This window comes from Leuresthes tenuis, unplaced genomic scaffold, assembly GCF_036924035.1.
Source record: "Leuresthes tenuis unplaced genomic scaffold, fLeuTen1.0.hap1 SCAF_7, whole genome shotgun sequence".
In the NCBI taxonomy this organism is placed as follows: domain Eukaryota; kingdom Metazoa; phylum Chordata; class Actinopteri; order Atheriniformes; family Atherinopsidae; genus Leuresthes; species Leuresthes tenuis.
Window position 1 is genome coordinate 14,817,291 of NW_027325361.1, and position 13,013 is coordinate 14,830,303.

Here is a 13,013-nt window from a genome sequence, read left to right on the forward strand (position 1 = left end):
CATGAATTAGAATTATTGATGGCACCCAGACAACAAAACCACAAGTTTGCATGATATAATTATTCTGTTTATGAAGAGGAAAATGGTAGTTGCTATTCACAGGTTCCAAATGAATGAAAACGCACCGCATATTGATCCATAATGATAATGATTCATGCTTCTAACACCTGATAGAAAACAATCTGAGTATATTCAAATGTGGAAGAGTCACTGGAGACATCATTCTGCACTGAGCGCTGATCATTTTGAACATTTTCCGGGTGTTGTGTGACGACATCCTCCACTTATCTGTTCATATTTATTGCAATGACCAAAAGCGGCCACGAGGTGGCAGAACGCCGCAGATGTTGTCAAATGGACAAAAGGCTGGTGTTTAAATCTTTTTTCTGCGACATCATTCACCCCGATATTTATTTATCATAAACGCAAAATGCTGTTGGGAAATACAGCGAAGTGAACAATCCTTTTACAATAAAAATCTAACAAAAAGGTTTCGTGCATATGAATACGGAGTAGCTTATTGGACTTTTTAAGTTGTTATTAAAAAGTCTCTTTAAAAAAAAAAAAAGCATTTTCAGAATCCTGGAGGGAAAACATTCTGTAGTAAATGTGGATGGCTCCGTGAATCATCCTCAGATGTGGGAGTGGCCCTTCTGGTAAATTTTCTCTCTGTGGCAAACCAGCGTCACCATCTCAACAATAGCTGTGTGATTTCTGCGCAGGTCCATGCCTTCTGCAGGGAAAACTAAATTAAAAAAAAAAAAAGAAAAAAGCGACAACAGCAAAAGACCATCGCTGCCCTTTGTGCCGCCTGAGCAGCAGCCAGCTTCCACCCCTCTGTCATTTTATTTTTGCGTTTTTCAGCGTCACATCCCCCTGGCTGGAGGAATGTAGAGACGGAGTGCTTTAAAAATAGCATCCTCTCCTCTGACAGCGCTGCTCCGGAGGCTCCGCAGCACTGTGCTGCGAGAAGCAGGAATGCGAAGATGGCTGCAGACCTAGGAGAGCTTCTGGTCCCTTACATGCCCACCATCAGAGTCCCCAGAACAGGAGACAGGGTTTTCAAGAGCGAGTGTGCCTTTTCTTTCGACTCTCCCGTAAGTGCGCCCGACAGTCTCAGCTCCACACTCACACTCGCGCACACACCGAGACACGAGCGGCTTGTTTGGGGAGGGAATGTGCGTCTCAGGCTGGCTGGCGGTCAGCTGTGGCGGGGCTGAACAACCCACGTGAATCCGCTGTAATGCGTGTGTCCACGGCCGCGTACCCGTCGGCGGGCTTGAGAGGACATAAACAATGCAATTATGTCTACGTCTCAGGAGAGAGTGCCGGAGGGGTTTTCCTTTGTGCGCTTCAGGCTACACCGTGGCTTCAAGCAGGCCAGTAAATGGACTCACCTGGCTGAGCTCTGAGGAACCTCCAGCAGCTCTGACTGCACACTTTTCCTGCGTCACTTCGGGGGGTTTTCTGTCTGTAATCTGCCTGTAAAGGATTTCAGGTGAACAAATGGCAGCCGTGTCTATCCACATAATTTGCACAAGAGTGCACTTATGTGACCTTTCCCCCTCCCGTGCCAGTTGTGTTGTTTAGCCTGTACCAGCCTTTCACGGTGGCAATTCACTTTTGGCATCAATAGTGAGTGTGCACTGAACAATAAAAAAGCTCATGTAGCTGTACCAAAATACTCATCCAGTCACTTTTTATATTTAGAAGTTAGTCTGTGAGGCTTATTTTTGGATGCTTTGTTTTTATTTTTTATTACTGACTCACTTTTTGATGCATGATTTCATTTAATTCTTCCCCGTCAGTAATTAGAACATAGTGATGGCATCAAAACACTGAAGAGTTTTCTTTATTTGAACTTTTAGATGTCTCAGCAATCTGGTTTGACGCATAAGACGTTTCTTACAGTTGAAGAGGCCTGTGATGGATAAGAAATAAAAATGTATATATATATTTTTTTTTTCTACAAAAGCTTTCTTGTTAAACTTTCTGGACTGAAACCATTTTTAAAGGTGACTCAGCTGTCTGGAGTTCATCATGTTGGCCTGAGGACTGCTTTATTTTTATCCTTGCACTGTTGAGGCTCATATGTCACTCTGTGCCACTTAAAGGTTTAACACTGGGGCTCATGAAGCCTGCACTGATTGCAGATTTAGGTTAGTTCTGAAGGGGAGTTTTCCAGGTATTTAGTCTCTGACCGTTCTCGTCTAAAATGCTGGAGGATCTTATTTCTCCCAACAGCAAAAAGCACCTCTGAAATCCAAGTTATCCGCCTTTTACAGCACCTTAAAAGTTATTCACAGGTTAAGTGGACTGTTTAGGAACACAACAAAACGATGAATCTGTCGTATGTTGGAACACACCGCAGTGTTTAGACACAGTTAGTCAGCCGAAGATCTGCAGGCAGTTCACCAAAATCAAAAATATTTCATTGTTAAAATTGATTTTCCAAATTACTGCCTATAATGGGATGCTATAAGATGATAAACGTAAGAGTGAATCATGTTTTTTTCCATTTTGTCTGCCTTGGCTTAAATTATATGTAAAGGGACACTGTGATTTTTGCAATTTGCACAGCAAAAATCAGGTTCTTCACTTGTTGATTCGAAATGAGTGCTGGAACGGATCTCCGACTGTTTGACATGGCGCTCAAATCCCTCTTTGAGCAAGACAATCTTCCTCTAGATTTCATTGCAGAATTATGTCTTTCTTATCTGTGCCTTGCATGTGGATCCAGCTTACGTGGAGAAAGAGCAGCACAATACAGTACATATCTGTGGACTGAAGCAGGGCTCTATTGTTACATTTCTATTGTGATGACAGTGCTGACTGTAAAATCTTTAGTCTTGCCTCTCTTTTACCGCTAATCATGTAGTAGATAATATCCTCTCTGCTCAATTCTAAGGTCTTGAACACAATGAGGTAAATCCAAAAGGATATCTGTGGTTTTCAACACGAGTTATTTGTTCCTCAGCCTGTGCAGATGCTTATTGTTGCTGTTTGTTTTGGTCTGCAGGAGTCTGAGGGAGGCCTGTATGTGTGTATGAACACGTTCTTGGGCTTTGGACGAGAACATGTGGAGAGACATTATCGCAAAACAGGACAGAGCGTTTATATGCACCTCAAGCGACATGTCAGAGAGGTAAGTGTTACACCTGCCATGTCTATTTTTAATGGTTGTTCAAATAGAGCCAGTATTAGCAGTTCAAGTCAAATTAGGAGCAGTAGTCGCAGTTAGAAGGAAAATAAATGTGTTTTATTAATGCTGTTTACAATGGACTTTGCAATCAGTCTAATAATACATCGATTTAGTCATTTATATGAATACAATAGGCAATGCAGTCATACAGAAAAGTTAAATACAACTAGAGTAAAAGCGCAATATTTAAACTCATTGAACTCTTACCCTGACATAATGTTGCACATTTATAATTTTACAGCACGAAAGCCACAAAATGGAGCTAATAAATCCAGAAGACATTACTCTAAACACCCCTCCCACTTGCATTTGTTAGCAATAATGGCCTTCTGAGTGATGCTGTCTGAAGGTTTGTGGGTGATGGCTGCTGCTTTCAGCTTGTATCGGTCCATCTGTAGTTCCTTTACAGACAGTCTGTCAGTCTCCTTGTAGCTTTCTGTGTTTAGCTGTCATTTCCATACAATTTTCTTGTTTAGGGTTAGTATTCAGTTGGTTCACTTGCATTCAAAATGATTAAAATTCACTGTCTGCAACAGGTCAACCCAACATGCAAAAATGTTAAATCTGGTCAGAAGAGAGATAAGTGAAAGATAAATGACTGGTTTTAGGTGAACATTGACAGGACAAATTCCCATGCAGTAGTTCTTTCCAAGTTAACACTCTCGGAGATTATTAAGAAAATCATCTTAAAATAACAGCCCATAACCCATCCAATGAAAAATGAATGGGATGAACATCGTTGAATATTTTGTTTATGATGGTAAATGGACTTGTACTTGTATAGCGCTTTTCTAGTCGAACTGACCACTCAAAACGCTTCTAACACTAGTGTGAACATACTAGCTGGGACATCAAACTGTCTAACACAGTCCAGAACAACATCCCACTCTCGGATAAGCGGATGAAAATGGATGGATGGAGAACCGCATCCCTGAATAATGTAATGTAAAAATTGTAATGTTACTGTTTTTTTTTTTTTTGGTCCATACCAGTGTGTCTAAATGGCATCCCAGCAGAGCAGTCTGAAGAAAACGAATCACATTTGGACCCAAACATGCTTGTTCTCTTTAAAAAGTTGATGGTGAACAACAAAGGCCGGAGATGCTGTATTTTTTTTCTGACCAGACACAGCTGCTCACATTCTGCAGGCTCCTGTGTTTGCTGTTTTTCTTTCATTTGAGTCCACTTTGTCTTGAGTGTGTCAGCACTGTCAGTCTTTCAACTCTGCCTGGCTGATGAGTATCAAGTGTGTCGAGTGAGCCCCTGATCGAACTGTACATAAATACACACAAACGCAAGGTCACTGTTTTGTGTGTTTTCGTTTGTTGTTAATCCACACATGAATACTGAACTGTGCTGTTGTTATTTTTGAAAGTATTGGCTTTTTACCACGTAGGATAACATGTAGTGAAGAGATTTTCATGGGTCAAAAAAAAAAAAGAGACACACGCAGAGGCGCACCCGGCTGGCAAAGACGAGCCCAAACACATGTTGTTAAATGGACTTCAATTCATATTTGTCCAAGTCTACAAATCAATTTGGGCAACAGTTCAATTAGTCAGCCTGTCATTTTGACCCTGCCTCTGGAAGGGGGGTTTTTCCGCTTGCATGTAACCTGACCTGGCAACTGGAACATGCAGCATCTATTTCTAACAAAATGACAACCATCTTCCACAGCATAGAGGGAGAAGGAAAGAATTAACTGAATAACTTTTTTTTTCAGTAAATTGCAATTTCATTCATATAGTCCCAATTCACAGTACTTTTCAGTGGTTTACGAAGAAATGTATCCAAGGTGGGAAAAGATTGCGATTTTATTTTGATCGAAACTCTTTGATCCAGCTTATTCTCTCCTCTTTCTGCTTCCTGCAGAAAGCCACAGGAGCTGCAGGAGGTGCCATCCCCAGACGAAGAAATGGAAAAGTTTTCTTAGGTAGGTTGGAGCAGTGTTTCCCAGTCCTAGAAGTACATATACTTTTCATAAAAAAGGAAAAATAAGACTCATTTACTCAAGTAAAAATGGAAAAAGTACAGTTGTCATTGACTTTCCATTAGAGTCTCTCTCTTGTCTGCTAAGTTATGCTACGCTGTGACATCTTGTTATGTCTGTTGTGTGCTGATGGATAAATCAAGGGATCGGCGTATTTATTTAGATATTACTGTCCCGTCCAATCAGTCTAGATGTTGGGAAGCTCACAATAATGCAAGATGAAAAATGAGTCATTTTTCCTATCAAATTAATGTAAACAAAAGTAATGAACCTCTTGAAAATGAAAAAAACATGAGTAGAACATGCAGATATTTGTGTTAAAATCTAGCAGAAAATATTAAACTGTTTTTCAGAAACACAAGTAGTGAAGTTCATATAGTTTCCAGAAGTTCAAGTTTCAGCAGAGCTGATGCATAATTTTTTGCTGTCGCCCCAAAGTTCAAAATATTACAGCAAACAAATTAGAAAACACAGCATTTCATAAGACAAAAAAACCCCAAACAGCTGAATGTAATTTCTCCATGTTACATATATTATGCTTTGCACCTCGGGTCATGCTAGAAATTGACTAGTTCATAACTTTTATGGCACAACGTTCTAGAAACTGTCTTCTTTTCTGACCGCCAGTGCACGAGTAGACCAGAAGTGATGTTGAGTGGCATGGAAGGGGCATATTTTCTTAAATGGAGAAAAAAAGAGTTTGCTGGCATAAGGGGATGTTGTACTAAAAGAGTGGATCAGTCAGAGTGATCAAGGTTTATCATTTCATGAGATAAATGTGACACTGAGGGGGGAAAAAAATGAAAAATACCAGCAGTCACGTGCCGGTCTTTAACATCTTTGATGGGGTTTGACATGTGCCGGTTAACACACAGCCTGGCATGCATATGTATCATGCTGTAGAGGTGGGTGTATGTGTCGCGTTTGCCGCTGGAACTGAGCTGGTAACACGGCAAATAGGCCCTCTTTAAATGCAGACTCCGCCTACTCGGTGTACAGCACCAGCGGGTGCTGACCCTCTGACGTCAGCGTCTATGGGGCTCCTGCAATAGATACTCTGCCATTTTGTTTAACATGAGCAGTCCAGTAGGTGACAGTGTAGCACCTTAAGGCAGTTGCCAGACACCGATAATGTAAAGCAATGTGACATTATATCCTAATCACTTTGGCTTCATACAGGCACTATTCTGATGGAAAATAGGTCTTGAATGAGTGGTGAAATGTCTATAAGAACCTAAAACAGGTCCAGTTCTGGTCTACAAGAGCTCTTGACATAACTTGGATGACTAAGAATCTACACAAACATCTTCTTCAGATTTATAGCAGAGTATAAAGATAGATATGGAAATAAGTATACTTATTTATACGTATATATAGTGATGTATGTGTACTTTATAACTGAATAAATCATGTTATATTCAGTTTGGGGTAGACCTAAACCACTTACTGCAATACTAAACACTCAAAGCGACGGTTATTTTCTTTAATAGCAAAAATAAGCTGTTTGAAAAAAGGTGGAGCTCTTATAGCTTTATGCAGTTTTCTAATTAAACTTGTGATATAATGTGGTTGGTCAGAGACATCTCTCTCTGCTGATAGAGCACCCTGAATTACAACGTTATGTTATCTGTTGGCCACTCGCTTCCCCTCTTGTTGGCCTTTGCCAGAAGTGTCTGATATTCCCATGATGAGCCCCCAACCCCTCCTCCTGTTGTCTAAATATAGCCCATTTATTTGTATGTGTGGTTGGTAACTGTTCTAAATCAAAGCCTGGCTTACTCTCCTCCCCATCCTCGGGGTGGGTGTGGAGTGGTTGGTTTACAGTGGGGCCGCCTCCTGTCAGTTGCTGGCCTGTCAGCTGCCACCACCTGTCAGCGTCCAGTCGAGGCACTTCTGATGACGCTCCTCGCAGAGGACCAGGTGTCTCTCTGCCTCTCTCTCACCCCCCTTCCCCTCTGCTGGAGGAATTCCTTCCACTCAGGCTGTGTGAACCTGTTTTTTTACTGGTCTTTGCCTCCAGTTTTACTGCTGTACATTCCCACCTCCTCCCTGGTCTACCTCTGACTGTGTGTTTTTTTTTTTTTTTTTTCAGTAACTTCTTCTTTGGGACACGTTTTACTGTTGTCTCTTTAACATCTCCGATGGGGTTTGCATGTGTCAGCTGTCATCCCTATACCAGTTCTGTGATCTAATCCAGCGGCTAGCTGCTGCCGCCATGTTTCACCATGGTGAAACCAGAGTTCATAATAACAATACCAGAGATAACCTATGATCCTATTTTTCATGAGTCATTATGTGACTTTTGGCTGCAGTACTGAACAGACAGCTGCATGAGGAGAGTTATTTATTTGATGTATGTGCATCCGTAATTAATGAATAAGTTGAGGCACAAAAACATATATTGACTGAGTGAGAAAATTAAAGAAAGTGAAAAGAAAATTTTAATCTCAATATTGCAAAATTGTAGAAAACCTGCAATTATTTGTCTTTAAGAACAAATTTCAAATGATGGATCAAACAACAGGTCTTTAAGATAACTTGCTGGTTAATTAAAAAGGAAAGTAGCTGGAAGCTGCAGCTCTAATTTGATCAGTTGTGTTTAGTGATCATTAATGCATTTAAAGTACCCTTGCTTTGCAGACACAACACTGATTTACACCTTTTCATTACTCTTTAGGGCTGTTCCGTGTAAATGTAGTTTCCACACCTTAATTTGTTTGATTCATTTTTTTTTGGTGAAAATTAGACACACTAGGGTGTTTAAAATGTGAAATTTTGTCACCTTATACAAAACTCTGTGCATATTTAGACCTTATTTGCAAAGTTGAACATAAGATTTAAAAAAAAAAAAAGTGTTATAATAATTGTTATAAGTACTTACCTTGCAAATTCACTTAGTCTATCAGTTAAGTTAGATCTTCTCTTGGATATTATTCTACTATATATACTTTTACAAGAGCTATTAGTCTTTTAATGACTATTAGAATTAATATAATCATTATCCTTTAATGAGTAGTAAAATTAACATAATTTCAGGAATTAATTTATTTTATAACTTGAATGATCTTCACCTTTTACCTTGTTCATACTCCATATTGTGGGATCTTTTTGTTCATTTGGTGAAATTTATTTACTTATTAATTTCTATTTGTTCAACAATGTATGAAAATCTGCCCAATGTGCATTTTTTTTAACTCAGGAGAAACTTTACAGAAAGATTCTGTATAATATAAGATGACAAATATCAGGTGTATATGTTTGATTAGCTTTTTTCTGTGAATTTCTGTCTGTAAAGTCCGTAAAGAATCACTTGCATCTTCCTGCAGTGTGTTTTGAGGCTTTTTTTCTGTGACTATATCTGACGAAGAAGCCTTGTAGACCTTTCACAAGAGCAAACATTTCTTTTTAAACCCCCTAATCTTGTTTAACATCTGAAGACAAAAATTCCAAATCTGACCCACCTAAATGTGGTTGTGATCTAAAAGCACGGCTCTAATATTTGTGATTTCTCCATGATTAATTCCAACAGAGAAAAACGGTATTAGATTTTTGACCTGTGAATCCCTGGTTCAGTTGGCACCAGATAACACTTTTTCAACCTTAAAGTTACTAGTGATGTACTCTCTCCATCCCTTGCTATCAAGGAATTAATTCATCACACTCAAACAGAATAGAACAAAACAAACAGAAAAAAATAACTCAAACTTTGAGTGAGTGATGATAAGATATAAGTCAGCAGTGTTTTATCAGCAGTCACTGTTTACTTGCAGCTGACTGAGAGTTTGCTTCCTCCCTTAAAGATTTAGAGCTAAACCGTGATTTTAACGGAGAGGACTATGAGTATGAGGATGAGGCCAAGCTCGTCATTTTTCCAGACCACTTCGAGATCCCTTTACCAAATATTGAGGAGCTGCCCGCTCTGGTTAGTGATGTAGTGCTTTTTGTCTCTCTGCATGCCTGTGGGTAAGATGCACTCGGTGGTTCCCCGGCCTCAGGGCAGGTAGGTCAGTGGCTCTGTTAGTGAGATGCTGCTCAGCCTGAATTTATAGTGTGTCTTAATCTGTGTTTTGAAAATCTGTTCTATTGAAACTTAAAACACCTTATACGTCCTCAACTGCTTCAGAAGCTTTTATTGTCTCTGCCGTATATGACATTTAGGGGAACCACAAAGTGCACATGTTGGTGCCTTTTATCACTTTGGAATTTTTTTTCTGTGTTTTATGATTGCATGGAGTTCAAAACTGAAACTTCAGTGCTGTTGTTTGTGTTTAGTGCTTGGCTTTGGCATGACTGTATTATTTTATACAAAAGACTTTACTTTTTAAAATCTAGATTTCTGACTCTGAATAATTGTGCACTGCTGGAGAACAGCTGGTAAACAAGTCTTTTGCATGGTTTATTTTTGGAGTCTCAAGCATTAGATGTGTGCTTTTCTTAACTCTGAACTATCTTCTTAAGCTGCATCAGTCACATGATGCAGCACAGCTTAATGTTTTCTTCCATAAGTCGTGTGTGACCTCTCATTTTGCTATTTGAATGCGAGTGTTTCCTCTGTTTATTTTCATTGGTGACAATTAAATGGCTACTTGGCTGTTGAAATAAATTTGCAAGCCTTGATTTTAAGTCTAAGGAACGCTACATCACACACACCTACTCATATGCTGTCCCATCCAATGTCCAGGTGACCATTGCATGTGATGCCGTACTCAATGCATCATCAGCTTACAAGAAGCAGGAGCCTGAGTCCTGGGAGGAGGAGATCCAGGTCTCCAGACATGCCAGAAGCCTGAGACAGCTCGATAATGGCGTGCGGATTCCACCCAGGTAGGATTTGATGTCAGCCCACATTCCTGTATGGCAATGGTACAAACTTCAAATAATTTAAACTAATATGATTGAAAAAAAACCCCCAGAAACAACAGATCAAATGTTGACACTTTGTGTTTGAATAAATGCTCATTTGAAATTTGATGCCAGTAACACATTTGAAAAAGTTGGGACAGAACCAACAAATTGTGGAAAAGTTGGATAATGCCCAAATGCAGGGGTTGAAAAAAGTGAAAATAATCAGCTTATGACTGACGAAAAAGACGCATGAAAGATGCATTTACTGATTCTGATTTATATCATAATCATTAAATCCATTCATGGAATCTCCCATATTATCCACTTGCATGATTTTCTGTCTGCAGCTTTCGAGATGTGTAACTTGTAGAACTCCTTTGATTATGTCTCCTAAGAGAAATATGTTGGTCTAGATTGTAAGTCACCCTGGTCGTAGTAATCTTAGGAGCTTAAATAATAACGGAACTTCTTTTTCAAGCTCCATTTGCTTTATTCAAGCTCCAAGGACTCCAAACAGGAAGGGCTGAGAATTTGTGAAGGATCGTCTTCTGTTTCTTATTTGAGACCTACGAAATCATGATTTTTAGTACAACAGCAACACAAGTCAGTGTTTTTTCTTTTGCTATCAGTGGCTGGAAGTGTCAGAAGTGCGAGATGAGAGAAAACCTGTGGCTGAACCTGACGGATGGCGCAGTGTTCTGCGGGAAGTGGTTTTTTGATGGGAGCGGGGGTAATGGCCACGCTCTGGAGCACTACAGAGAAACCAACTACCCCCTGGCTGTTAAACTGGACACCATCACCCCAGATGGAGCAGGTCTGGGACACATTGCGTGATTACCTGATGTGCTGCATGAATCTAGAATCTGACTTCTTTCATTAGGTTTTTACACAAGTTGCTCTTTTGTTGTCATAAAATGTCAAGATGGTAATATTATTATCTGTCATATCTAAATCTAAAAAAAAAAAGAGACTGAGCCAAATTTTTTTTATCAAATTGTGTTGAAACTGTGTGATTTAACAATGGAATATGCAGTGAGTCTCATTTCATTAAGTAGACTCAGCACTGCAATACAGCAGACCTGCAATATCTGTAATGAGGAGTAAAATCTTCAGGATTTGTGTATGTAATGATCACAGTGCTGCATATTGCCATAGAGGTGATATTTGTTTTCTTACATTTTAACTTGTGTATGTTAACAAACCAGACTGTGATCTGCATCTGTTTTAAACCTAGATTTGATTTGGATTTTTTTAAATCCAAGGAGAACCATATAAATCATTGACTGAAACTAAGGCGTAGAACCTTTCTGAAGGTTTGGATTAAAAATTGGACTTACTGTTGTGACCTACTGGCCATTTATTTTCAGATGTCTATTCATTTGAGGAGGAAGAAGCTGTGCTGGACCCTCACATATCAGAGCACTTGTCACACTTTGGAATCGACATGCTACAGATGCAGAAAAGAGTATGTTGAGCATTTCGCTTCTTCCTTTTGCATCGGCACCATCTAACCCAAAGCATCTGGAGCCCTTAAAACAAAATGGATTTACTTATTCGAAACTGAAAACAAGGGCTGATACACTACAGTGCGTCTATTATTCTATTATGCCACCCCCTCACCACCATAAAAAGTCTTCAAACGAAACTGTCCCACCCCTACTTTTCAGACAGAGAATGGGCATCACACAGACAATAACCCCCGGCCGCGGGTCAGTGAATGGGAGGTGATCCAGGAGGCGGGTATGAAGTTGAAGGTGGTGTATGGTTCTGGTTACACAGGCATCAAAAATCTGGGCAACAGCTGCTACCTCAGCACAGTAATGCAGGTCCTCTTCAGCATCCCAGACTTCCAGAGGATGTGAGTACTTCACATAGCTTTTTGTAATTACAGTATATGTTTTAATCTTGAGTCTTTTTATTATTATTATTTTTTTAACAATATTAGAAGCAAAACTTTAACATTCAACATTACGTATCGTCATGTAACCAAAAGCCTATGTCTTAAGCCATATTGATAATTTCTTTGACAGGCTTTATCAGTACTAAAACGGTGTCCAAAACATTGTCCTTATATGATGAACTGCTTGATATGTTTTTATTGCAGTGTATTTAATGATTACTTTATGCTGACCAATATGGCAACCAGTAGAGGGGGCTTCTCCAGTACCCCTTCTGTTTCCATGCATCTCTTGTCTTGTCATCTTATGCGGGTGTGCGGCATGCGTTTTGATCTTCAGGTATGTGGGTAATCTTCAGAGGATATTCGACTATTCGCCACTTGACCCCACCCAGGACTTTGCCACACAGATGTAAGTGACTCCTTAGTTACATAATGCTGTGTTAGAAGAGAAGATGTTTTGCAGCTGCTGCTTGCTGTCTTTGAAGTAGGTTGAAAAGTGGTAGATATTTCGCTATGTACTTACCACCATGTTTAATGATAGGGAGTTTTATAGTCGGCAAATCTTTCCAAGGGGCTTGTATTTGAAGCAAAATGTATTTTAATCACAGACCTCTTTTTCCCACTTTCTCGTAAAAAAAAAAAAATCTTGTTTGTTTCTTTTTTTCTTTTTTTTTTTAAATCACATATGCCGGTGTGTAGCAAGAGACGAGTCAGATGCTGTGAGTCTTCGCCAGGGATGCAATCAATATCAGCTGTGTGACTGTGTCATAATCTGAGACATGCAGCCAGATAAACATGTTTATACCTCCTGTCACAGTTATTATTTAATGTGGGCTGTCAACAAAAAAGCAGAGCATTCAGAAAGATAATCAGTTTATTTGGTTTAGTGTTATGATTTACAATGGACCTCGTCTTAATGGGAGCTTAGGCAAGTCCGAACACATTTCATGTTTCTTGCTATCCTTAGCAATAACATTACCTTGCATCCTTAGTTTGATATTACTGGGTATAGGGGGCAAAGTACAAGAGAAGAGAAAAAAAACATCTTCCAAATTAATTTTGACTAGAGAAAAAAA

The 13,013-nt window shown here is 39.5% G+C and overlaps 1 protein-coding gene across 2 annotated transcripts in view; it reads left to right on the plus strand.

Moving 5' to 3' along the window:
• Window positions 1-743: 743 nt before the first annotated feature.
• The window catches only part of usp13 (ubiquitin specific peptidase 13), a 35,324-nt gene continuing 23,054 nt past the window's right edge, over window positions 744-13,013 (plus strand). For both annotated transcript variants that reach the window (XM_072389460.1, XM_072389461.1), the window contains exons 1-9: window positions 744-1,097; window positions 3,020-3,145; window positions 5,075-5,135; window positions 8,993-9,114; window positions 9,874-10,016; window positions 10,667-10,851; window positions 11,405-11,502; window positions 11,705-11,895; window positions 12,275-12,346. In XM_072389460.1, the coding sequence (XP_072245561.1) occupies window positions 987-1,097; window positions 3,020-3,145; window positions 5,075-5,135; window positions 8,993-9,114; window positions 9,874-10,016; window positions 10,667-10,851; window positions 11,405-11,502; window positions 11,705-11,895; window positions 12,275-12,346 (1,109 nt within the window). In that variant the 5' untranslated portion in view covers window positions 744-986. The remainder of the gene's footprint in view (window positions 1,098-3,019; window positions 3,146-5,074; window positions 5,136-8,992; window positions 9,115-9,873; window positions 10,017-10,666; window positions 10,852-11,404; window positions 11,503-11,704; window positions 11,896-12,274; window positions 12,347-13,013) is intronic.